The following is a 26,722-nucleotide window of genomic DNA, read 5'->3' on the forward strand; positions in this document are numbered from 1 at the left end:
CAAGAGCAAACACCAGCATCTTCAGGTCTGAAAAAATTCCACCAGCTGTCAGAGTGGCTACTTGAAGCAGTTAGGCTGAAACACTGGGCAAGAGACTAAATGTAGAGATAGCCACAGCCATCCATGTACTGAGGTCACCTTAAAATTCCTGCAATCATACTGTGTACAAAAACTGCATCCCAGTCTATCCTACTACACTGCCCTTCTTCAAATGACTGATCCTTGACCTTTAAGATCTAGGACATTTTTGAGAGAAATTTTAAGTCCTGCAGATGACCATCAGCATTTTTTGAGATGCATGGAAAGGACAGGGTATTGAATTTTAATGCCTGAAAGGACTGGAGCAATCATTTTTGTTTGACTTATTGCATAATGAAGGTCACCTATCCATGACAGACAGCCATGAGTCCACTAACACCTCTGTAACCTCTTCCTCCTCTGCCATCTCAGGGGTTTGACTGCCTGCATTCAGCATAAGCTCTGAGATGGTGCAGCCATGTAACTCAGAATAGGACTGCTTTGAAAAGAGATAAGTTGCACGAAAAAACTATGAGCCAAACTCCCTGCTGAGGGAGCTGCATTTAGGCTCAGTAATGTGCTCGTAGTCCTTGTCTGAGTTGTGCTGTGAGTATGTCTGTGCCTGTCCTTGCACCTTGCTGATCCTGCTCTTGTCTTGCTGGCTGGACTTCTTGGCTTGACCTTAGACCTTCCTCACCACTGTGTGTTTCCCTGGTAATTACCAAACCATTGGCAGACTCTTACTAGTGACAGTGAACCTGCTCTGCTCACCTTGTGCAAGAGTGTGCAGCGTGGCCCCTGCCCTCCTGCGTGGCTCTCTGTCTCCTTCAACTCCTGGCTCACCATCCATTGCAGAGCAAGCTACTCTCACTGCTCCCTGCCACCAAGTCCTGTTTGAAGTATAGTAACTCTTGTAGAAAGACTTTCAGTCTTTGAGGGATAGAGACCTTACCAGGTGGTTTCCACTCAGCTTGTTCCCACTGTTAATTATCTCTCCTTGAAAATATATGGAGTTTTTTTCAGCCTGAATTTGTCTAGCTTGAATTTCCAACCTTTCCAATCTCATTATGCTTTTTTTCTGCTCAATTAAAGAACTATCTACCACCACAACCCCCTCCTTCTGGTCTACAACTGCAGAGCTCACTCTTGATCAAGCAACTTTCCTGATTTCTCTAAGCTTCATTAGTCTCTCACTATGAGGCAAGGCTTCCAGATTTGCCTGAGTCCTTTTTACCATCTTGGTATCCCCTCTCCAAATGTGGGTTTCAGATTTGGATACAGTGTTCCTGAAATAGTGACCCTGAAGATAACCAGAGACAGCCTCACTTCTCACTTCCAGTTGCTGTTCTGGAGGTCATTCAAGAACTGTTCCACTTAGCTACCACATTCCTCAGGATGCCAACATGTCTCTGCTTTTCCACAAATAACACCACAAACTGGCATAAAGTTCAAAATTAAAACTGGCAAGTTCTCAGAAGTGGGAGTAAATTTTCTGCAGAATCTGCTTTTAGGTTTCTCACCAAACAGCAGTAGGACCCAAGCAAATAAGACTGAGCTATTGTACCTGAGCCTTCCTGGACCTCTTGGAATTGATCAAACTCCTCCATGTTTGACGAACTCTGATCTTCATCTGAGTATGACCGGTTAGCATCACCCTGGAACACACAAATTTAGAAGCTGGAAGCTCAAACAGAAAAAAACATTTGTTTTTGTCTTTCATTTCTGGAACAACTGCAAAATTGTCCTTGGCAGTCAGGCATCCAGTGTCATCACTGGAAAGACTCTTCTGTGATTTGGGATGGCTGATAGACTGTACTTCTGCTTTTGTATGGGTAAAGGGCTCACCCTAAAGCAGGTTCTGTTGTGTTACAGAGAAGAGAAATTGTGAATCCCTTTCCAGAGATCCTCTTTCCTTGCAATAATAAACACTGGGTTTTTTCTTTTGCTTAATTGAATACTACCCTAACTAGGGTTATTTCATGAGTGAAATAAAAGAGGGGTGATACTTTTTAAGTCCTCCAGTCCAATATGCTCAAAGTTTCACAAAGGATCCCTTTTTAGCACCTCTATTCCTCTTCCTGATGAAGCCTTGGTGTCAGCTCACCTCAGCCTGGAATCCCTCCACAAGAATAGCCACCAGAAGATTGAAGAGTACATAATTGCCAAATGTCATGAGAGCCACAAAGTAGAGGGAAGCCCACGGTGAGGTGGAGGCCATGCCATTATAGAGTACAACATTCCAGTCCTCCTGGGTTAGGATCTGCAAAAAAGGACGAGAAAGTCAGAAAACATGAAGGAAGAACATGAAGTGTATTCCCAGAAAAGGACAGTCAAAGAATACACATCAGGACCAGACCAGGCCTCTGAACTTCCCCAATAACACACACCCACTGTCACTGTCCAGCTGTGACACTGCACCAAAAACCTTAGCTGAGCAAGAAGAAACAAGAACAACCATTAGGACAATCATGTGCTGAGGTGAGAGTGTTAAAGCTGGGAGCTGCCACAACAGGAGTGACCTTTGCACATCATCTCCTGGGAAGGAGGAAGGTCCCCTGTTTGAGATATACACCAGTCATTTGGTTCCAATGTGCAGTTGCTCTTCCTCCACAACCTTTTGTGCTGTCAGGAGTCAGTGCAGTGCTCCTCAGTGAGGAAAAAGCATCTCCTGATCCTCTTCACTTTGCCCTGGCCCACCCATAGAGGGCAAAGTGGGCTCACCTGGAAGACGGTGACAATGGCCCACAGCAGGGAGTCAAAATTCTTCCGGTCAGGAACAGTATCTCCTGTGTCTGTCCTGAGGCTGAACTTGCAACCAAAGATGTGCATTCCCAGGATGCTTTGGAACAAGATGATGTCAAATATAAATATTTCTGCCATCACAATGAACTCATCAGAGTAATTCTCTTCTCATGAAAATCTAATGCAACATCGCAGCAGCAAGGGCTACAGCCACACAATCAGACCACTGGGAGCTATCTGTGAAGAAGGAACTACATATTGCAACCCAGTAGGTCACAAAAAAATTTGCTTTCCATCTCTTCTGACTGAGAGCTCATATATTGCCTCCAACCTCTCAGTCAGATCTGTCCTTTCTATTGTCCTTTTTGCTCTCATATGTCTTCATCTTGCTATCGGGGCATCCATGGCATGCACCAACAAACTTTCTCAGTTGCTTCCTGCTGCTCTTCTGCCAGAATCAGCCTCCAGACTGAACTGTTCCTGTAGCTAGTCCTGATTAGCAGGAAACTTCACCTATCCTACAATGGGACATTATGCCCAATGTCTCATTTACTGGCAGTATTTCACCACCCTATCCAGGCCAAAATCCTCAGCTGCTAAATCCAATTTAAGGCAGAAGCAAGTTCAGCCCTTATGAAAACATAAATATTTGTCAGTACTGTCTTGGCCTGGAGCAATGGGCAAGGTGAGTTATGCAGTCATGCTCTGAAGCTGCGGTCCCTATGAGCTACACAGATCCACTCCAGCACACTGTGAGCTGACTGCCTGCTCACCTGAATATGAAGATGAAGAGCATAAGGAGCATGCAGAAGGTGGCTACGTTGTCCATAGTCTTCATCAGCACCACGAGCTGGCGGCGCAGCGCCGGCATGAAACGCACCAGCTTCAGCACCCGGAGGAGGCGGAACGTCCTGAGCACAGAGAGGCCCCCGTCTGCCTGGCCAATGATCTCCCAAATGCTGTGGCCCACAGAGGCACGGCAAGTATGCGGGACAAAACAAAATACAAGTGAAGAAACGGAAGAAAACAAGGAATAACAATGCTAAGTCTTCACTTTGGCATTGGCAGTACAAAGGGGTGAGAGAGAAAATCTGTCTGAGCAAGGCAGAAGTATGAAGTACAGGCTTATCCTTGTATGTTGAAAGCTGCATTTATGCCTTAAGAACATGAAAGTGGCAGTACATGTTGCAGTAATGAAGAAAGGCTTGCAGCATCAAATTTCAGCAAGACAAGTTCTTCTATCACCCTTTAAACCTTTGTAACATCTTCAATTTTGCATTTTCAAAATATTTCACAGCTAACATTTGTTGTGAACTTAACAAGGCAGTTGCAGCTGCCTCCATTCTACAGAGGAGAGAACTGAGGGACAGAAATGCTGTGTGGCTTGCATAGCACTGACACCAAGCATTGGAAAAAGACATCTTGGTCTCCCAATCCTTGGCCTTGTGCATCAGCCCAGTTCCTCTCATTGTAGCTGCTAAATCCTTTTTGAAATACTCTGCAAGCTCTGTGGTACTCTTTTCTGTGTGTATTTCAGCTGATCCCCAAGGCCCTTGTCACCTGATGATGACGATGATACTGTCAAAGATGTTGTAGGGGTTGCGAAGGTAATCAAAGAGACCAAAAGCAGCAAGCTTCAGGATCATCTCCAGGGCAAACATGCTTGTAAAGACAACATTGCTGATCTCCAAGATGTTGGTCAATTCCTCTGGCTAGAGAGAATGCAAATTCAGAGAGTCAGAAGTGAAAGAGCCCTGAAATAATGGGAAATAAATTGTTACCCTTCCCAAGGAACAGAGTTGGTAGGGAGTTGTAAATTTCCATGGGTGAGACTAGAGTGGAGCTGGATAGCAACACTTGCACTCCAATTCCTTTGCAGATTTGCTACCTTCATCATAGATTAGATCCCTAACAACTTTTTTTTTTTTTTTCTAGAGGCAATCAGGAGCCTCACAGCCATTCACACAGCCAAGGCTGACCAAGCATCTCCTACATCCCACCTCAGATCCCATTCCCCTGGCTAAAGGATGCTTTATTTTGGGCAAAGAACTTGAGTATTTCTTGAAGGAGAGCAAAATGGGCTGATTTGCAGTCAACCTCTTCCTTCAAGAATTTCTTCTTCTGAGGTTTCTACAGGTAACTGACACTTTTTTTTTTCTCTGAAATTTTGAAAACATTTAAATGACTGGAAAACAGTTCCCCATCTTCCTCTAAACATCCCTGCACCAATCTGCCCCTTTTCCCTCTATTTTTCCACTTCCCCGTTTTTCTCTTCCCATTTTCCCACCAAACCCTTGTATGCATTAGTTTCCTGGTCTTGCTCCATCAGTCTTATGCCTCTGTCCTCAGAGTGGTCTCAATAATTACCCAAGACACTATCAAACTAGACAAGACAGCAGCAAGGAGGACCACACTTGCTAAAACGTATCTGTAAGGGACAGGGAGAGAAGGACTGGGTGAAGAATACAGAGAAATGAACAAGAAGAGGAGAAAGGCAAGTGCACAAGGTGAAAAATCCAAGAATGACATAAGATGACTGTTGAAAAATAAAGAGGGTGCATCTTCCTTTGCCTTGGTCTGAGCTGTGCCTGACCACCAAGCCATTCTTTTAAGCACCACATAAAATGGATGGGAACAAGAAAACTGCAAACATCTCTTGCAGAGAGCAAGAAAGAGACAACAGACATTCCTGGCACTGCAGAAACGAAAAGTGAGTCCCTGCAGGTCAGAGCCAATATTTTTAGCATTAAATCAATATTAGTGCCCACAAGGAAGGGAAGTCATGGTCTCTCCACATGGTCTGCAAAATTGCTGTTTTGCTGAAGGGTGGCCTATGCATTGGCCATGCCTGTTCCCTATAGAGCTGGTGGAAAGGGAAGTGAGGGAGGAAAGCAGTTCTGGTTCTGGCTGTCTGCCTGAAGCTGGGGTCTACTTTAACTCCCGCTCTGAGGCCCCCAGGGGTCAAGATCCTTCCAGGTGAACAACTGATCTGGAAATTGCTCCTCACATCTCTGGCTTCCCATGCCCTTTGTTAATTTCTTGCACTCCTCATTGCAGCTTTTTATTAAAATAGTCCATGTCTTTAAAATGAAAAAAAGTGGAGATGGATCAATTTCCATCCATAGTGACATCTGAAAACCACCCTGAAAATGACAGAGAAAGGAGTGGAGGTAAGAGGAGAGAGAAGGAATGAGCAAGTGCATGTGGGAAGGGAGAGACAAAGATCACTTCACCAAGACCCAGCAGTAACAGTTGCTGAGATCATGAGGTCTATATGCAAAACTGAGTTGCCAATTTCAATCTGGATCAAATCATTATGTCAGTGAAAATAAGCAATGCAAAAGAGCAACGGGTTATGATGGTAGCTTATCCTACTCTCTGCTTTCCATACATTCTCTCATGCTCTTGTGGGAAGCAACTGATTTTTGAAAAACCATGCTTGCAACTTGCTTGTGGAAAAGGTCACCTGTTCCTCTCCTTCCCTCCTTGACATCTGTTTCTCTAGTCAATCCTCACCTGTTAATCTGTTTCTAATGGACCATCAATCAGCCCCAGCAAAGCATCCTTCCTAGACAGAGGGACAGGAAAGACTAGGCAGAGAAAGAAAGACAGAAAGAAGGGATAAGCAGAGATAATAGCAGAAAAACAGAACTCAAAAAACAAAGCTGAAAAAAAATTAAACTTACTAGCATCCACAAGAAGTAGAGAATGAAAGAGTTGTTTTAAATAGTGTAGCAAAGAAGTAAATGCTGGGAAAGGAAGAGCAACACAAAAGAAATGAACTCAGGAAAAAAAGAGGCGATAAAGAGGAGCCAGATGGAGAGGCACTAAGGCAGATCCAGCAGTGCAGCCGTTTCTGGAGATGGAGCTAACTTGGCAGAGTGCAAAGAGCTGTCAGCTGGGGGCCAAGGCTGCAGGGTGGGGCTCACCAGGGGCTGTGTCCTGTGTGGTGATGTCCGTGTTCCTGGGGCAGAGTGGCTGGGAGTGACACTGGACAAAGCTGGTGCAGGGGACTCTTCCCTGGCCAGGGAAGTGTGAACTCGATGAAGTGGACAAGCAAAGAGGAAAACTGCTTCTCTCCTTTTCTTCCTACCAACACATGTGCTCTCCAACACAGTGAATGTTTCTCAGTTGTGAGGTTCCCCCCAGGCTCCCACAGACAACATTCAGGCATTCAGCATCTAAACCCTTCCTCCTCCCAGGTTCTCCTAGAAACTGTAAATTGAAGAATCCCCAAGGAAATAACTGAGCTCAAGGCTACTTTAGTCCGAAAAATAAAGGAACACCAGAAATCTCCCCACAAGCCAAGACAGGACACATTGCCAAGACAGGCCAGAATGATTAACCCATCACACTAGAAGTGAAACTTGAACATAATGATGGGAGCTGGGCATGGGGGTAAGGAGGGTGGTTTGAAGAGGAAGAGATCCCAGGGGGCAAGGCATGTCCAGAGCCAGTGTTTTAACCAGAATAGTTAATCTATCCTGTGTATGGATCTCTTTCCCAATCCATAAAACAATCTAATTCACATCTTTGTGGAATAAAGTCCTCCATCTCTAACAATGTATATCAAATACTGAGAGTAAAATATATTATTCAGATTTACTTCAGCACTCCTGTCCCATGATCAGAAATTAGAACTGGGGCAATAGAGGGCAGCAGCTCAGCTTTTTTCTCCCTTTCAATTTCTTACTAACTTTGGAGCTCTTTTGCCAGATTTGACTGAAAATATAATTAGTCCATTATCTGGCAGGAGACAGAAACTCCTGCATCATAGGAAAAGCTAAGAAAATACAGATCACCATGAAGCCCCTGCAGGAAAAGTTTCTCCTAACCAGGAGTAAATTTGCAACTGTCTAGAAACTGAAGAGGAATTGATGTGACCTATGCAGACCAGCCCTACTGACCTACACATCACTGCCTCTGTGATGAGATCACAAAAAAAAAAATATTCCATAAAGACATCTCTCCAGCCTGTCTATTTTTACTCACAATTTCAAAGTCACTTGGCAATAATTAGAAGAACCATAAAAATCAACTATGGAACACACCAAATTTTACATAAATTTAATCCCCCCCTCCCAACCCCAACCAATGCAGGATTACATTATTTTTATACTCTGGTTCTAGAAGGCTGAGGTAGTGTGGTTTCATCTACCACTCCAGGGAGACTGTTCCATCCTCACTAAACGTCAGCATGATGAGCTGGCTTGGACATTTGCTGAATGTTTCTGACAAGGAGCAAATAACAAAAAGAGAAGCAATAACTGTAAAATACAAACTTGTGAATGCAATAAATGCTGGTACAAAGTGAAATCACACAGGCTAAAAGATAAGAGGGTACTGATCCACAGGATGGGTCTAGTTAGGAAACAGAGGATCATCATCTAATCCACACACAGAGACCTCATAAAGTACTGATCTGATGTACGAAGAAAAACTGTAAGTAGATACTGGAGAAGATAAACCAAGTCACTCAGCTGTCTAAAGTGGCTGCTAATGGCAGAGAGGCTTGAGTCCAACAGGTCATTCAAGAAATACATGATGAGAAAGGCAGCCTGGGAGATTCAGCTGGGACAAGCTTTTCATTCTCATGCTGAATAAGGGAGAAAAGTCAGCAGCACCAGACCCACTGTGAATATTAAGAAAAAAATAAGCCTCTTAAAAGAATTCTTCTGGACAGCCACAAGAATCTAATATTTCCTGTACTGGATTTTAAAAATAGACATTTCCAAATAGAGGCAGATCTGAAGAACTGCTAAAACTATTTCAAGCAGGACAAAGCTTGAAATGATGGGTCTTGGCTTATGCAATGTCTCAGCAATATCTAAAGGCCTAATACTGAGAATATTACATGGTATATTGCACACTGATGGATTTAAATAAACATAGCTATTTACAAATGATATCTTGTTATAAGATCATGGATTGAAAATGACTCATAGAAATGCAGTTTCTCCTAAAATGAGTTGATTTCCCTCACAAGAAATATATATGCAGATGAAAGCTGCCTTGGCCTCACAATCAGGACTGATGAAGGACAGGATGAATAAGGCAAACGAAGCCAAATCCCAAGGTCATTTGAATATGAGTAAAGTTATTTGAGTTGTTGAGGTTAAATCTCCTGGAAGAAAACCACCATAAATATAAAACACCTGAATTATAACAAACAGTTTAAATCCATGTCTATCTGTTGGTCAAGATTGGGCAGCACTCACACATGTGCTCTGTCCCCTGAGTTTGTGTGTTTATAAGCCTGAAATTTGCACCTCACCTGATGGCTGTGGGTGCTTTGGTCAGCTTGCTGGTAAACAGCCTATAAAAAAGTGGAGTGGCAAGTTGCTGACACACATGACATGAGCTGCCCAGCCAGGTATGTCACCAAAGAGTGGCTAGGCTTGTGACAGCCTATGTACCCAAAAATAAAAGCTCAAGAGGTCTCCATAGGCATTAGCTCTGGGTCAGAAGACATCACATGATGAAATAGCTGAAGCAACAGAATCTTCTTCAATCATAGGATGGCATCACCCTGCAAAGCACAGATTCTGGTGGCAGAGGGGCTTTGCTGGATTTGGTTCTGTGAAAATTTGTGCTTTTGGGAGAAAAGACAACAGGGAAAAGGGAAAGAATAGAGAAATAAGTAGGCAATGAAGCACCAGCCTAAGATGTACTGATGGCATGGTTTGAGAAAAACTTGAGGAGACCAAAGGGAGGTACAAATGTCTGTGTGCTTCTGAATTAACTGCTGACAGAAAAGAACCCAACATTCATGGTCTGAATAAATTTTATTCTTCTTGTACCAGGATAACAGAATTGAGTACACATTTTGAATAAACAGGCTGCACCACCTTTTTTCAGTTATGATCAATTTGGCTGACAGCTCTTCTGGTGAAAACAGCATGCAGGGTCATAGGCTTTTCCCAACTACTTATGGATAAAAGTGATAGTACAATTTTAAGGACTATCATTAAGAACCTGCTATGAGAAACCCCAAGGCTGCAGAGGCAGATCCTACTGTGCTGCAGGCTGTACAAACACAGCAGAGGCATCCTAGAAGGGCTTAAATCTGCACATACAATAGCCAGAACATGAGAGTGAATTCTCTATCTCCAGCTCAAGTATTCTTCTGTCAAACTATTATTCACGCTGTGTCCATTAAACCAGGATGAACAATGGCTCTCCCTGCTTAGTGATCACATCTTTAAAATACCAGTGGGCAGTTTTCAAATTGTCCTGGGCTCCAGCCCTTAGTCATCTCTCTGCTACGTGATAAATACTTTGCTCTTTTTTATCTATTTCCATGAGTCAACCCCTCCAGCGTCTTCTTCATTCTCCTCTCTTCTGGGCTCCTGCCAGTATTTTTCTGGTACTGAAGCAGCCAGTGCAGTTTTGAATTCTGGGATCAAATTAAGGTGTCACAGCCTTGTATCAGAAACTAGCTGGGCTTTGAAAATTGGTTTAAAGCTTGATACGTGGGCGGGATCCAGACATCTGAGGCTTCAAATACTGCCTCAGACACTGTGTTGCCTCAAACAGCGAATTTAAGATACTCTGGGTCTGAAGGTATCTTCATCCTGGTACAGCACAGGAATCTGAGCGCCTTGCTTGAACTGAGCTCACTTCCTGTCTCTTTGCTGCCTGAGACTGTGCCCAGGACTAGAATTCACCTTGCCTCCAGAGCTTCAATACAGTCAGCAATCTCTTATTTTGTGATCTGGGCAGACACATGGAGTGACTCTTGGTCACATTCAGACTGGCAGCATAGATCTGAGATGTGGATGTACAGCATGGACTATTCAATGCAAAGCACAGCAGAGCTACCAACCAGCAATGCAGATGCAAGGTCATGGGCATGCTTAACCCCCTCTGATGCTGGCACTGCACATCACAGTGCAGACACAGTCTCTGTCTCCCAGCTATAAAATGAGGGCACACAATTGCTCTCTATCACACAAGTCTGCCATTAGGATAAAGTGTATGGCTGACTCAGAGCTGCCTGCAAACTACTGGTGTGAAAGTCAAGCCTGTGCCCACACCTGCTGCTTGTGTCTGACCTATCTATCACTTCTTATTCTCAGGGCAAAGGAAAGGCTCAAGCAGCCTGAGCTCCCAGAATGACTGGAGATTGGAAGTGGTGCCTTTCCTAGCCTTCTTGTATAGATAGAATGTGCTCAGACATCTCTTAATTAAGTTGGGAAGGCTAGCAAGCTGATGGATTTGAATTGAGATGCTGGTGAAGTGCCTCTGACATCCCCAGAGGGCACATTAAATTAACCACATAGACTAAGGATTCAGTAAGCTAATGAAGAGAGAAACGAGTGAGAGAGACGAGGAAGATGGAAGAGATGAGGATGACAGAGGGAGAAGCAGACAGAATGTGGAGACAGGCAAAAAAAGAAAAACAGTGGGATGAATGACCAGGGAGGAGGAAAAGAGAGACATTGAGAAGAGCTAAGAGGGAAATACATGGAGAGAGAGAGACAAAGCGATTAAGTACAGGTACAAGAAGGTAAGAGACCCTGCAAGATCCTGAGGCTTTCTCCAAAGTCACGCTGGGACCATCTGTGCTGCAATCTGAGGTCCAAATTGCTCAGTCTCTGCCTCCACCAAGTTGCATCAGCTGCTTAGCAAGGCCATAACCCCCAGCAGGAGCGGGGAGTCCACGCTGCCCACCTTGTGCCCTGAGGTGCTTTACCTGTTCATGGTGCTCAATGCCCATGCTGATGGTGTTCACTAGGATTGCAATCATGATCCCACGGTTGAAATACTTGCTGTCCACAATCACTCGAAGCTTGACCCTCACTTCTCGCCACATGTCACTGCAGAGCTTCAGCCGTCCTCCTTCTTCCAGCTCCTCCTCCTTCTCCAGCGCCGAGGCACCCAGGTCCTCTTGGCTGCCCTCCCCCTCACTAGCTCCTCCATCCTCCTGGTCTGAGCCAGCGCTATCCAGGACTGAGAGCCTTCTGGATGCCTCGTGCTCTTCCCTGTGGCATTGGGGGCAGTTGGTGGGATCAGAGGTTGCTGTCACAGCAATGGGCTGGACTAAGCCCTGAGGAGGGCAGCCAAGAGAGTTGTGCTGCTGGCAAAGCCCTGGAAAGAGAAATGGTGCTGCTTAAAGAAAGAGGATACGAAAAAGACATTCAAAGTGGACACCTGCTTGGCTTCTGGGTATTTAAACAGGGTAACTGGGGTTTTTAGCTGCGGGGATGATTAAACACTGACACATCATCTCAATGGAAGCTGTTGCCATTGGGGGCTCTATGCTGACAGGTTGTGTCTCCAAAACACACGGTACTGTTCAGCTTGCCTTTGATTAGGCTGAATGCGGTTCATGTCCATCAAAGAACTGCTTTGTCTCATGCAGAAATCATGGCTTGAGACTCACGAGCTGCGTTAAGTGGGACCTGAGGGGAGAAGTGGTCATGAGAGCTTCTTTTGGCCTGAACTGCTACAAGTGGGGTCTGAGAACCCCCAGGCTGAACTGAACTCTCTAAATCAGAGAAACTACATTAGCAAAGCATCTCAAGAAGCCAGAAGAGGTAACACAGGAACACTTCCTCCTGACAGTGTGCACTATGAACCAGAGAAATCTAAATTTGTGTTCCTTGATCCTCCATTTTGGCCTGGAAGATCAAATGGACAGCGGGGGAAATAAAGCAATTAATTCATTAACACAGTGCATGAAGCCTGCAGAAACTTTTCTCCCAGCAAGTAAAGAAAATGAAAGTTTGAGTATGCAAGACACGCTGAAGGAAAATCTGCCTTTTTGGTTGTTAATGGGAGCATAACTTAGGAAAAGCATCAGCAGGCAGTTAATACTAGCTCTATAAAATCATTTTTACAGTGACTTTTCCAGCCAGGCACCCCATTTAAATGATATCTCACGTCTAATTTTACGCAACAGCATGTGCTGCCATCAAGAGAAATTGTCTCCATCGTCCTTGCACATCAACCAGACTTCAGCATCACTCCTTAGGTTCAGGCGACACCTTATTGCAACTCAACTCTCTTTGCCTCTCTCTTGAGATCTAGAAGCAACTCACTTTGGGAGAAGAGCTCTGGGAGACCTGCTGTGCCACCAGGTCCAGTTCTTTGTCCCACTTTGTTGTATCCCCTAATTCTTCTCTCTCCCAAACTGCTATCAATGCCTGGCTATACCAGGCATGGAGCCCTTCACAAGCCTCAGTGTCTTTATCACTTTATGGTCTCTGGGTTTCAGATCTAGATTATCCGTGCTCCCTGCTGTCAGCCCTGTTTCATTCCCATTCTTGCTGCTCACCCCCACCTTGCTGCTCTGGCGTGCTGGCCATAGTGCCACGCTCAGTGGCCAGTGTCAATTCTAATTCTGTGCTTTATAGGCACAGGTCCTTTGGCAAGCTGGCACATGGAGACGCTCCCAGTTACTGTCACATTTCCGCCACTGGCATTTCCAGCTTTACCCAGGCAATCCTTACTGTAGCGCCTCTGGCTTTTCCTGCTGCTGCCGGGTTTGGCATGGCCAGGCTCGTGGCCGTGGCGCCAGCTCTGCACACTGTTGTACAGCCCCAGGGTGCGGCGCTTGGCCTTGCGCAGGATGTGGCAGATGTACTGGAAGATCTCCTCGTAGCAGTCTCCCGGCTCCATGTAGCTGGCAACGGTGCTGGAGGAGAGGTACCGGGCCCTCTGCTCCTGCATCAGCTGGTGCTCCCGCTGCTTGGTCTCCGAGAACTGCGTGGCGATGACCACCAGGCACAGGTTGATCATGAAGAAGGAGCCCACCTAGAAGCAAAGGAGGAGAAGGGACCAATGTCAGCATGAGAAAGAACATGTGGGAGCAGGAATGTAAGAGGAGGGAGGAGGGGAAGTGACTGGAGGCAGACAGAGGAGCAGGAATCAGTCTGCATGTGGAGTAGAGGTTTCAGAGAAAGCCAGCAGTGCAGGAACTTGGTTTTGATAGCTCACTCAACATAATTTCCATGCAGAATTTAAAGCTATTCAGGAATAGCTTTATTCAGGAAATAGGTCCAGCTTTCAACAGGTTTTGGGACCCTTAGCAATCACTTGTAAGTTACATACAAAGGATAAGTCCACTGAAAACTGGATTTTATTTTCCCCTCTTCTTTGTGTTAAATAGAAGGTAGGAGACAGGGAAACAGTTTGGTTGATTTCTCCTCTGCTAATTAATTTACGACTGGAAAAATCATGCACTGCCATTTATAGTCTCTGCCTCTTGGAAGAAATGTCAGTATTCTCAGATAATTTTAATGACATACTATATAATGACATACTAATGACTAGTATACTTGGGGCATGTTATTTATTTCTACCATTTTTTGATTTCTACCATTTGCACCTTAATTCTCCATATTGGGAGATGGGGCTTTCCTGAAACTAGTGAGCTTTTGAAATCAAAAAAGATTTTACAAACAAAATGTGTCCTTTTTTAGAAGGTCACTGAGTAGTCTGGTAAAGCCAGGCTTCCTTGCTTATTTTCTATTCTTCTGATATCAGACACATCATATTAGCTCTTCTTTAACTTGTCCTCAGACCTACATAGGCTTCTCATTTCAAATAGAAAAACTGTAAAAAACATACTCTCAATTTCTTAGAAAGAGCAAACAAAATGTCCAAATTCTCCCTATTGTCCATAGAGAAGTCTAAATATCTACCAGGCTTAATTTAAACCTTGCATGCTCCCTTTAAACCCCAGTTTTCCTACTGATAAAATGGAGCAAGCATTTCTTTGTGCTGAGAGTTCTAGAGGCAAAATAAACTCACCCTGTGTTACATATCATGAAATTAGAGATTAATTTCCACCAGGAAATAGATAGATAGATAGATAGATAGATAGATAGATAGATAGATAGATGGTAAATCCTGGCTTCAATATTATGAGAATTTCATACATAAAAGGGCTAGTAACTACATTCAAAATAAATTTCAAAAGCTATGACACCTTGATTGATGCCTACTCCCTGCAGAGCTGTGTCAATAGGGCACTGATAAAATGCAGAGCCCAAACTCTGAACAAGGACCCTCCATCTGCAGATGTGCTCTGAAACAGACTCTGTGGGGCAGCCCCTGGGAGGAGATTAAGAACCAGCTCAAGATTTCTGCTTCCCCTAGACCTGTGAGCATCCCTGCTGAGGGGCACCCTGGCACCAGTTTCTCCTGTATGAACCACAGAGGACCCACCTCCCCTCACTGTCCCTCCTTTGCAAGCAAACAGCTCTGGCAGACAGCAGGATTCAGTCCTGACCTTGTCTTCACGTCTCCTCTCCTATAAAGCCTTTCCAGGAAAGGGGACAGAGCAGGCAAAGGTGGTGATAACCTGACCCCAGTGCTTGTGAATGGAAAAAAGGGTTTATTTCAGCAGGTACCTCAGAGCTTGTTTTACGTATCCAAGCAGCCTTTTCCTCAGTTCATAGCCCTTACTGCCCCCCTGACCAGCTTGCCCTTCTGGGTGACCCTTTCTCTTGGACACAGGTGCCCTTTGTTCAAAGGGGACATGTTCCTGCTAGCATCTCAATAACCCTTTGAAACACGAAGCTCTTTCCAACCACATTCAACATAAGGACAATAAAGTATCTCAAAATAAAGGGCTTTTTCCCCCCCCCTCCTCCTCTCAGCACCCTTCAAAGCTGTTCTAATTCTGTTTCCCTTCATCACTGAACCCTTCTCTTCTCTTTCCTTCCCCCATATTTCAGCCTATTTTTCCTTCAGCTTCAGCATGCAGCCTTAAAAATTAAAATAATGCCTCGTTCAGATTCTTTTGCCTTCACCCAACACCTTCCCTAGTCTGTGATGTCTTGCATGTTTTATTTTAACTGATGAGCATATTACTGGGAATCCAAATTCTTCTCTGATGCACAATCCTCAGCAGCATGATACTCACCCGGGCTTTCCCTTTTGGGACAGATTTTCCCTCAGCTGGCACTGAGTGAGGCAGGGCAGGGAGATGGACACAGCTGTGTGAGCATTTCTGGGACACCACTTGTGACACCGCCCCGTACTCTGCAACCTCCCACAACTTCCAAACAACAAGCAATTAGGGCCTGCAACACCTTCTCTCTAGGCCACCAGAGGAGGAGCTGAGGGCTGAGATGCCCTCACTAGGACTGCACTGTCAGCCTAGGGTTGGCTCTGGAGAGGGGTTCAGGTTCACATCCCTGAGCCCTGTCCTCACAGGCACCATTTGCTGCCATCTCCCACCAGACGAAGAAAAAGGGGGGGAGCAAGAGGACTGGATATGGGAACTACTCCCCAGTCCTTATTCTTTTAGCTAGACAAACACAAAAGCATATCAAACACAAAGTAAATTAGCTTGATTAATCTTTAAAACCACAGACAAGTCCATAAACTCTCAGTCTCTGCTGAGCTTGGCACTGCCTCCCAGCTAGGAGAAGGACAGGAAGGGTCCCAGAAGGCTCCTAATTGAGTGATTCATCTCAGCTGGCTGAGCAGAGAGAGTCAGACATGGAGTCAAAGCATTTGAGAGAAGCAGATGGAGACCCTTGCTTCTGAGTCCCAGCACAGGGTCCTGTTCAGCCCTGAGACTGAGCTGTGCTTTGATAAAGCAGATCCTGGCCTCATTCAGGCCAAAGTTCAAGCCCCATCTCTGCAATAGCTAACAAAATCTGACTAGTGCTGCAGATCCTGACTTGTCAATTACTTTTACTGCCTATGCCTGGATATCCAGCTTGCCTTCTGAGGCCCATTCATGTAAGCACAGAGCCCTTCAAGGAGCCTCTGAGTGCTGCAATGCAGATGCCAGTGTAAGAGCTCAGAAGAGCTTGCTCCAGTCCAGGAGCCATAGCAGTGGCTGAGTAGCTGGAGAGGTGTCAGAGACCTGGACCTCAAGCTGGAAAACCCAAGTGAAACACTGACCCAATAGCAGGAAGCATTCCTTCCTTCGTGTCATATCCATGATCTCTGGTCAAGGGGGAAGCATTTTAAAATCTGCTGAACACATAAAATGCTTTTCCCAGGTTGTTCTACGAGACCACTGAGTGCCACAGTCAGTCAGCACCCTTCCCCTCAGAGAAGCACATCTATGCAGGATTTCTAACTTTGCTGGGAGTGTATCCAGGTGGTGCAGCCTTCTTCCTGCCATATGAGCAGTAGCAGGTAATGCCCTTATGTAGGTGTTTGCAGATATTATTGTAGGAAAGAAGTCATGGATGAAAGCACAGCTCCAGACAGAAGCTGCAGAGATCCAGCCCCAGAAGAGTAAGTCTGAGCCAAGGCTAGAATGTGAGTGGAAAAGCAAAGATTCAGGGCTTAAAGTATGACTGTCAGAACAATCCTGCTTAGAAAGCCAGGCCTTCCAAACATGGAGAAGGAGGGAAGGATAAAGGCTGGAAGGGTCATACTTCATGAGACTTAAAGAGGGATGAAGATTCACACAGAAATGCAGCCAAATGATATCGAGTTAGACATGGTGGTGCTGCTATATTTGCAAAAGATGCTTCATACACCAAGAAGGTAGCAGGAAGGCTAAATACTTCCTTGGCCTAACTCCACCTGAAAAAGAAAATATTCCACCTAGCATATGACTCCTTTGTTCTGAGCAGTCCCCAAAGTAACCTGAGATTCATGTTCTCCTCTGTTTGGCAGAAATAAACCTATATGGCTTCTGCAAATGAGGAGGGAGTGTCTAGAAATGTCAATGACACTCTGCAGTAACATCTCAGGTGGAGTGTTTAATTGAGGGTTTTCGGTGCCTGCAAATTCAGAGACACAGTTTGAATCACTGTGAATCCACATGACGTGAGCCAGCACTAGAAGGATACTCAGAAACCAAAAATACGCTGACAGAATTTATGTAGTTTGAAATGTGGGGGGAAGGGCAGTTTCTGGAACTGGCCTACAAAAAGACTGGGTATGCATGCCCCAGTGGTTAAACACTGATCCTGCACAGTCCTTCCTGGCTCTGGGAGAGACTGGGGCTGTGGGACAAGGAGTAAAGTCTGTGTCTAATTGCATATTCTACAAATTGGGGTATCCTGAGCACGCTGCTCAAAGTCAAAATGCAGGTGGGTACTAAATATCTATTGTGTTGTGGGGTATATGAACAAAATTAATGGGAAATTATTATTTTCTGAACTCACGAAAAGCAGTAGATGTCCAGTTTGCCCTTGAGAACAGAGCCTGTGGAAACTCTCCCCCCCCCCCACCATCCCATCCTGTGCAATCACATCTTTGCACTGTCTCTTTGGGATTCTCCAGCATCAAAGTAAAAGCAACACTCCTTAAGGTATATTTCACCTCTGCTGTCCAGGTTCATGCTTCAGCCCACAGGGAGTAGATCATATTCCTGTTTTCATCTCCTTGTCTTTCCCTTGTGAGAATAGAAGGCTGTAAGGCAGGGTGAAATCGAGGATATAGTAAGATTTTTTTAAGTTTTCTGACCTGAATGGGCCAATAGATTTTTTTTGTTTTGGGCCACCCTCCATATGTGCAGGCTGCAGAATTTCTCACAGAAATGGATTAAAGTCTGCTTTATCTCAAGTCATTGCATGCCAGCTTGAATGTAAACTAGATCCTGTGCTAGGTCAATCTGTTAGTGCTACTGGGTGACTGCTTCTAGAGATCCTATTTCTTGAAGGGCATGGCCCCACAGGACAAGTGCTGGATGAAGATCAGAGTCCTGGCCAGGTCCATTCATCCAAATGCACGTTGGCCTTGGAAATACACACTGAGGTCCTTACTCAGTAACCTGAAACTAAACTGCATCTACCATGTACAGATTTTATACTTCCCATAATTCATCCTGTCTTTCCATTTCATTAGGAAATTTTATTTCACTCTTGACTTTGGTCCTCCAGGTGATCAATGTGCAAGAGCCTTCATAAAAACCAAAATCCTTCCTTGTTAGAAACAGGATATTCCCTCCAAGAAAATGCACTTATGCAAGGGAAGCCTGAGGAATGGGGAAGTAATGGCACCATGTTTCTCAGCTCTCGTCCCAGGTGCTGATAATGATTATCCTTGCAGAAAACCAACCTTGAAACTTCATTTGTATAAATCCACAGGGCTTATAAACTGTTATTAAGTTTTCATTGCTGACACACTTCTCTCTTTCCTTTCTATCATCCACAAGGGATCTCACACAGCCAGTTTATTTCGGACTGCTAACACTTTTGGAGCAGTAGCTTCTTTTTGTTCATGGTGAGGAAGTAATTCAGCATGATAGAACCTAAATCTAACAAAATGTGAATCTCAGACTCAACCTGATAAACCCAGGTGCTGCCAAAAGCTCCTCAATCAACATGGTTCAAAAATTACTCAAGAGCTTAAACTGTATAGAGATCTAGTAGAAGGGCAGAGAAAGAATTGGCTTTTAAGTCAACTGGTTTGGGGAATTTACTTTGCAAAAAGATCTGCCAATGAGCACATTATTCTGCACTGGTCACATATAACTTTAAAAATCAATCTTAAGTATATTTTTAAGTGAAGGGTAATAACTTGGCTGACAACTATATACACGTGATCCTGCCTCGGACTCTTGGTGAAAATCAACTAGCTGGATTTCTGAAATTTCTAGAAGTTTGCTTCCCCGGTATCTATGTTGACTTAAGACCTGGTTTTTGTCAGCTCTTAGCTTGCATTGCTGACATTCATCAAACCTTATACTTACGATTATCAACAAGATAAAGTAGATAAAATTGTAGAAGGAATGGGCATCCATCACATAGTACATGATCTCCACCCACCCTTCCAGTGTGATCACCTGCAAAGACAAACAAGAGAAAGAGAAGGGGTATTCCAGAGCTCACTCCTCAGTGTATAACAAGCAGATACTGGCAGGATGGTTGCAACCCAAGAAAGGTGAGAAACAATTCATTTCAACAAAGCCAAATTTCCATTTTGGGAAATCAGCATGGTACTGCTTGGTGACACTGGCATACTGTCAAAGCCTGTGAGATCATTCTAGTCCACAGTAGGAATATTTTATTAAAATAGTTCATTTCCCTGGATCACAGCAGGGCAAAACCTGCGGCAGGTTGCTGTGCCCCTTGGACTGGACACCGCGTACAGCCGGAAGAAAAGAAAAAGGACATGGATTTTAGCTCCCATCTGCAACACGTGCTGGGAATTAAAAAAAAAAAACAACCAAGATTCCTTTACTATAGCTGTCTGGACTAGAGGGGAAACTGGTACAAGCCAGGCTGAAGAGTGGAGCTTATTTTGGCAAGCGCATTCATGTGTGCACTGTCTGCCTTACCAGGGGAGTTACAAGGCCTTTATTTGCATCTCTGTCACACTCTGCAGACACTACCTCTGGAGCCCAGAAAGACTGAGTTTGAAAAGCAGAAATATAAGCTTGAGCCTTGTAAGGAGGCTAACTCAGACTTACCTGAAATATCACAATCCAGGCATACCCGATGTTGTCGAAGTTGATGGCACCCTTGTGCGGATTGGCGTTGCCTGTGCGGCACACGTTGTAGTACTGGTTCCAGTTCACACACATGCCACTGACATTAAACTCTTGCCTGACTGAATTGTAATAATAATAATCATCCTTGTCCAAACAACACTCATGGCCTCGCTCCTTCAGTGGGGGTATTTCGTGACAGCCCATAATTCCATTGTCTCCTGACAGCGAGCAGATAAAGGGCATCTCATCATCTTCCTCTGGTTGGTAATAAGGGGGCAGGACAATGTCACCTTGTCTGCAAAAAAAAAGCCACAGTCACATTTTCTGTGACAAAGAATTTCCTATCTATCAGTGATGCTGCTGGGGCTGGGACCCCCCATTCTGACATAGGGACTGCATTGGGTAGGGGATTTCCAGGTTTATTGACTCAGGAGAAAGGGAGGAATGACAGGGCTCCTGAAAACCAGCAAATTTCTAGGGTGAGCCCCCAGTTTTCAGAGCTTTTCCTGCCATCAGATCACCCCAGGCCAAATTGCACAATCTGCTTGGAGCAGAGATTTGCAGTCTGATACTCTCCCCATTAACATCAAAGCTAAATCAGATTCAATGACATTAAGGAAGTTCATCAGGCTTTACTGTAATATGTTCATATATGTAACTGCTGATGGACATGTTTTATAACATTTGGTAGTGAACTTTCTGTACTTCTAAAAAAAAATCCAGTTCATGCATAATTAACATTGCACAGATAAGCTTTAAAATTCGGAAATGGAAAGATAAAATTGACTTAACCTCAACTTTGACTCCTTCTTGACAGCTGGCATTACGGGTGCAATGTTCTATGACAAGTTCATGTATTTTTTCCAAATAATGCAAGCACCTTCCAAATGCATGAATAATTAAAATCATCTATGCTTGCCTAGCTGGAGATGAGCTAATATCAAAAAAGTGAAAGGTGCAGATACAAAAAAAAAAAAAAAAAAAAAAAAACCAGGATTAAGCTCTATCTGGTGTATTCCTTGCAGTGCTACAAAGCACAACTTTCACGTTGTGCAAATGCAGACTTTTTCACTAAGTGTCATTGGAAGAGGACAGGTTTTGATGAAAAAGACAGGCTCTGATTGTTAACTAAACAGAACTAAACTACAAAGGTATGTTGTAACTCATCCCCATCATTGGTGCATGGGCACCTTCAGAATTGATTTCCCTAGTAACAGCCAGCCAAATATTTTCTAATATCTGTCATTGTGAAGGCTGTGGCCCCAATTCACTTCTCAGTTACATCAACTATGCATGGATGTAATTACACTCATTAAAGAAGTGCTACTCCTGATTTACATAAAGGACAATCATCCTAAACAGTAGTTTTTCCCCAAGGACTAAATAAACACAGGAAATGCCTGCTTTAAGCAACTCCTACTCTGCAACTCCACTGCTGTTCTGCACATTGTATTTTCACACTTTTTTTCCCAATTGGAGATGCTCTAAAGCCTCAGAATTGTTTAATCAGTTTAAACTGATCTACAGCTCTAGATTTTCTTTAAGCAGTCTACACTGATAGCACACCTGGGATTATCATACGGTTTTAAGAAAACCTTTTAAAGCCTGAGATCTACTAAAGCCAGAGAGTCAACAGGAAGAGCTGTGCCCTGAAACTGGGTAATCGGAGAATTCATGGCAGGCAGGAGCTTTTCTACCCCACTGCCTGTGGGAGGAGTAAAGCTGTGCTCTGCAGACTGCCCCCTGAACCCCCAAACAAACCTCAGATACCTGTAATTGACCCCTGTGTGGCTTCAGGCTCTCTTTGCCAGAACTGTTTCCATGTTTCCCCTGAGTTTTTTTGTCCCATTCAAACATTCATTCTTGCTTTCAGATGCTCTCACTTCTACTAATCCACCTGTGGGACACCTCTCCCTCCAGCCCTCTATTCCTTCCCCATGGCACTGCCCACATGTAATTCTACTCCTGAAGTTTTCTAGAAATTTCTCACTGTCCCTCCAAAGGTAATGCACTGCTGTTGAAACAGTGACCCCAGCTCCATTTTGGAGGTGTCAAAGATGCTCCTGGGTGCATCAGGCAGCACTATGGCTTTCTGTAAGACTCCTGTAAACTTTGTTTTCTGAAGAGGGAACAGGTTCAGGATCTTTCAACAGCATGTTTCAGTTCTTTCTGTAGGTGTAGGAGCAAAATCCTGTATTACTAGGCATGGCTGGAGGGGACAGCCACGCTAACCTGAGCCTTCATCAAATCCAAATGAGCCCAGACACCTGCTGTGAAGACAGAAGAAAAGCAGCTCTCTTTGCCCACCCTCCCTTTCCACTGCAAGATGTGACCAACACCCCACACTTGGAGTAAGTGATGCACAGAAGACATGGGCAGGCAGATAGAAAGAGAAGGAGGGAGGGAGGAAGGAAGGAAGGAGTTGTCTCCCAGTCACTCACACTGTGAAGTTCTCCTCCATGAAGCAGCGGTTGCGGAGCAGCCCAGCCCACAGCTGCACCCCAATGATGCCAAAGATGAAGAAGACAAAGAAGCAGAGAAGAAGGACGTTCCCCAGCATGGGCAAGGTGTCCAGCAGCAGGTTCACAAGGATGCGCATGCCTGCAGGGGAAGAAGAGAACCAGAAGGAGCAAGTGTGGGACACAGGGATAGAGAAAGGGAGAGAGCAAGGAAAGGAGAAGAAAAGGAAAGAAGTTTACAAGATGTGCATAATTAAAGCAAAAAGCCCCATGAAAGTAAAAGCAGAGTGTCAGAAATTAACCACTGTCCAAACCTGGCCAGATTTATGGTTATTGCCCTTTCTTGTCCTAACCTCTGCTGACAGGCAGCCAGCAGTGCTGCTGTGATGCTGTGATCTCTTAACCTTAGGCCTCCATCTGCAGCAGAGAAAGAAAGAGAATGAGACTTTTGGTGCCATCAGCTATCTGACTGGCATACCTCCCTCCCCTTTCCCTGCAGAAGGACAACAGAGTGACAACTGTCCCAAAGGGGCATCTCAGCTCAACAGCTCCATTATCCAATGGCTCCAATTGAAAGTCATCTCAGCACAGCAACTGCATCCTGCAGCCTGTGAGACAGACCTGCACGGACAGACCAAGGCCAGCCTGCCAGTGGGATGAACCTTTTCAGAACATATAAACTGGCATGGATAATTGGGTTTTTTTCAGTTACAGTATCATCAGGAGACAGTAATGAAAACCACAATTTCCTCCCCTGGCTAGTCCTCATGCCCCAGTGGGACTGGAGCACACAAGTAGCAGGCACAGCCCACAAAGCTTCCAGCACAGAATCTCTGCCCAGTGCAAATGTTTTTAAAAAAATTTTTTTTTACTCTCTAATTACCTAATGAATTATTCCTGTGGTTTTATTTTCCCCTTGGCTCTTTAGCACAAAGCCACAAGTAGGGGTAAACATAGTCCATTTCTCCATGGAGCTAATGGCTTTTCCTCTGCTCTCCAGGGATGGTGAAAGCCTAGATATTCTTCTGAGCATCACAGTACTGCCTTTATCCCTGTGCACACCTCATGATGTTGTCTCTCCTTGTCTCTATGGAGGTCCCCCCTCAGATACCCAGAGACTTCCTTCACTGAAGGTGTTCCATGTAGGCCAGCAAATAATTAGCTAATAAGGTATTTATAACCAATTCATTGCTTCAGATGGCAGTGCAAGAGGAAAGAGGAGGGGAAGATAGGATTAGGATTCTCTGACAGCCCTCTGAGGCACAGGATAATCTCCCTTGTGTACCCAGCACCAAGTAATTACCACACAATACTACACATTATTCTCTGTGTATTCCCCAGACTGCTCACCCCACAGAGAGGGGAGGAAAGTGGCACCTGTGGTGAGGCAGGCAGGCATGGAATTCACAAACACTGAAGGAAGAGGGAGACGTGTGCCTGCTGTGGGACAGCAGACTAGTTTAGATTAGTAGAGAATGCTTTGGAGACAGAGCGGGGTGGAAGAGACAGGAGTGGTATTTACAGGTACACAATGTGTAGGAAGGAGAAGACGCTCACTGCTGCCTCCATGGGATCATGAAGGATAAGGGATGATGGCACTAGCTCTAAGACCAGGCTGTGGAGCAGTAGTTAAGCCCTGCTGCCCGCCTGTCCAGCTGTGTCACCGGTCACCACATGAGGCAGCTTCTAGGCGACTACATCAGGGACACAGCTCCAGCCACTCGCTGGGGATCGCAGCTGTGACCTGAGTCACTGACAGCTCTCTGACCTCTCAGCACACCAAGTCCAACAGCACAGCCACTGAGACCTGCTGGGCCCTGGAGAAACGCTCTGGAAAGCACTGGGACTTCAAGACCACGCATCCTCACTGTAGTGCTACGTGCTCCCAGCATTAATGTTGTGTCACAGGAGCTCAGTAGTTCCCATGAACTGTCCTGGTCAGTACTTTAGGGAGAGCCAAGTGACACGGGAAGCTGTGCCAGTAATGCTGCAAGAGTGTTTTTCAGATCAATTGATGCTAGCTGCATTTCAGAGCTGGGTAATGAGAGAGATGAGGCTGCCCTTATGCTGAAATGCAGAACAGACAAAACAGACATACCCACCAGAATTCTACAGACAGCATCCTTGTTGGGTCAGAATTTACAAAAATTGGTTTTGTATATGTTCCAAGAGAAAGCAAGCGCAAAACTTGTTTGCCCATATGTTCTCCATCGTGACTCTCAGAGGGATTACTGATGGTACAAGATGATGCTCTCCACAGCTCCTTGATCATAGCTATTGCCCCCATGTTAGGCCCTCTGGGGTACGTGGGGCCATGACCCAAGAACTGGCAGGTGGCCCCACTACCTGACATCTCCACATCACAAAGAATTTCAGCATTGACAGGTTCTAAGTCCAAATGAAACCAGTTTGGGTTTTTGTTTTTTTTTAAATTTCCCAGTTAGACAGATTCATCTTTCTCTTCCCAATGATGTCGACTGTGGATGTGAGATTGGCTATTCAAAAGCAGTAACACTGAATCTACACCCATCCAAGCACTCAAACATCAGTTGCAATTGCAGGAGAAGGAGGGAGAAAGGCTGAACGGCCTAAGGCCAATAGGTGATGATTTACCATAGAAGCTGGTGTCTAAAATAATGGAGTCTCTAAAGCAACAGCCGGACAGTGGAAATGGGAAGTGCAGCTTTGGGAGTATTCTGTTTTGGGGAACTGGGATACCTCCCTTTTCCAAAGGGCCCTTCCTGGACAAGCTGCCATCCACAGCAACACCTGTGCATCTTGAATGACAAATTCTGAAAGGTGCTGGAAAGCCCCTTCATCAAAATCCTGCTGCTGCCTCCTTCCCACCTTCTGTTGCCTCTATGTGCTGCTCAGCTATTTTTCTCTTGCTCTGCCTACAACTCCTCTCTACCTCTGTGCTGCTCCTCAGCTTCTGTGCACCCTTCTCCTGGCCTCCCTCCCCACTGCTGCCTTTCCCCATTTGTCCTTTTCCATTGGCAGAGCAGAAGCCGTGCTGGCTCACAGTAAGGAGGGGATATGAAAGGGAGAGTGACCTTTTCTGAAGCAAGAGAACACTGTTCAAGAAGAGAAAGGAAGAGAGGCTGGGCAGTCTGGAGGAAAAGCGAGGAGGGAGAGCATTGACGAAACAACATTCAGCAACCAAACAGCCTTCCAGGGCATCAAATATGAAAAGGTTTTGCTCTTCAAGGGAAATAAAAGCAAGAAACATTAAATATTCATGAGTGCCAGGTGTGGGCTCTGAACGATCTTTTCTCCACTCACTCTGACCAGGGGAAGGGAGGAAATGAAATGGCCTTGTCTGCAGCATCCAAGGAAGGAAACAATGGTTCCCTACTGCTCGTCCATGCCCTTGAGCAAGGGGTAGAGAAGGGTGTTCGATGGTACCTTGAAGGCAGGGCTGCTTCTGGTAAGATATCATGCAGGAGCAAAGCCACAGGGGTGTTCACCACTCAAACACAGCAGGAGATGGGAGGAAAGTACGGATGAGAAATGGTGGGAAGGTGAGAAAGCACCTGGAAGTGACCATCAGAAGGAAGCACAGGGCTGAGCAAAGCCTCTGAACTCCCTCCGTGGTTCAGAAGTAAATCGTCTGTCTCACCCTGGTGGCACCCAGAGGCCCTTCCTGACAAATCCAGCAGACACTACAATGACCCTAGCTCCCTCCCGACACTCGCTACAGCCCTGATTAGCCTGGCTATCGCACCTAAGCGCACTCGCCTGCCGGGCCTGCCCCGGGGGGAGCGCGGCGCCGGCGGGGCCGAGCGGGCTGGCCTGGGCCGGGCCGGGCCGAGCGGGCTGGGCAGGGCTAGCCTAGGCAGGGCTGGCCTGGGCAGGGCCCGGCCCGGCCGAGCTGGGCGAGCCTGCGCTGCGGGGAGCTGTGCCCGCCACCGCCGGGGCTCAGCGGCGCTGTCGCTTCGCCCTCTCCCCGCCTGCCTCCTGCCGAGCGCCAGGACAGCTGAGCTGATTCACTCCCTGGCGCTAATCACCCTGTGATACGAACGGGATGGCTGAGGAGGGGGTGAGAAGCCCTGTTCTTTCTCAGCTCTGAGGGTTTCAGGCCGCCCCAGCTATTCTGTGAGGGACAAAGCCAAGGCACTGAAGTCAAAAGGAGATCGCGGTTTGA

The 26,722-nt window shown here is 45.5% G+C and overlaps 1 protein-coding gene across 1 annotated transcript in view; it reads right to left on the reverse strand.

The window, feature by feature from the left end:
* The window catches only part of CACNA1I (calcium voltage-gated channel subunit alpha1 I), a 154,490-nt gene that overhangs the window by 27,946 nt on the left and 99,822 nt on the right, over window positions 1-26,722 (reverse strand). Inside the window, exons 6-15 of the mRNA XM_041416693.1 lie at window positions 22,561-22,720; window positions 20,099-20,414; window positions 19,379-19,471; window positions 13,215-13,518; window positions 11,456-11,850; window positions 4,321-4,472; window positions 3,534-3,719; window positions 2,740-2,857; window positions 2,123-2,278; window positions 1,583-1,673 (exon numbers count right to left, since the gene is read on the reverse strand). Of these exons, the coding sequence (XP_041272627.1) occupies window positions 1,583-1,673; window positions 2,123-2,278; window positions 2,740-2,857; window positions 3,534-3,719; window positions 4,321-4,472; window positions 11,456-11,850; window positions 13,215-13,518; window positions 19,379-19,471; window positions 20,099-20,414; window positions 22,561-22,720 (1,971 nt within the window). The remainder of the gene's footprint in view (window positions 1-1,582; window positions 1,674-2,122; window positions 2,279-2,739; window positions 2,858-3,533; window positions 3,720-4,320; window positions 4,473-11,455; window positions 11,851-13,214; window positions 13,519-19,378; window positions 19,472-20,098; window positions 20,415-22,560; window positions 22,721-26,722) is intronic.

Source organism: Onychostruthus taczanowskii, unplaced genomic scaffold (assembly GCF_017590055.1).
Source record: "Onychostruthus taczanowskii isolate IOZ18803 unplaced genomic scaffold, ASM1759005v1 scaffold53, whole genome shotgun sequence".
Taxonomy (NCBI): Eukaryota; Metazoa; Chordata; class Aves; order Passeriformes; family Passeridae; genus Onychostruthus; species Onychostruthus taczanowskii.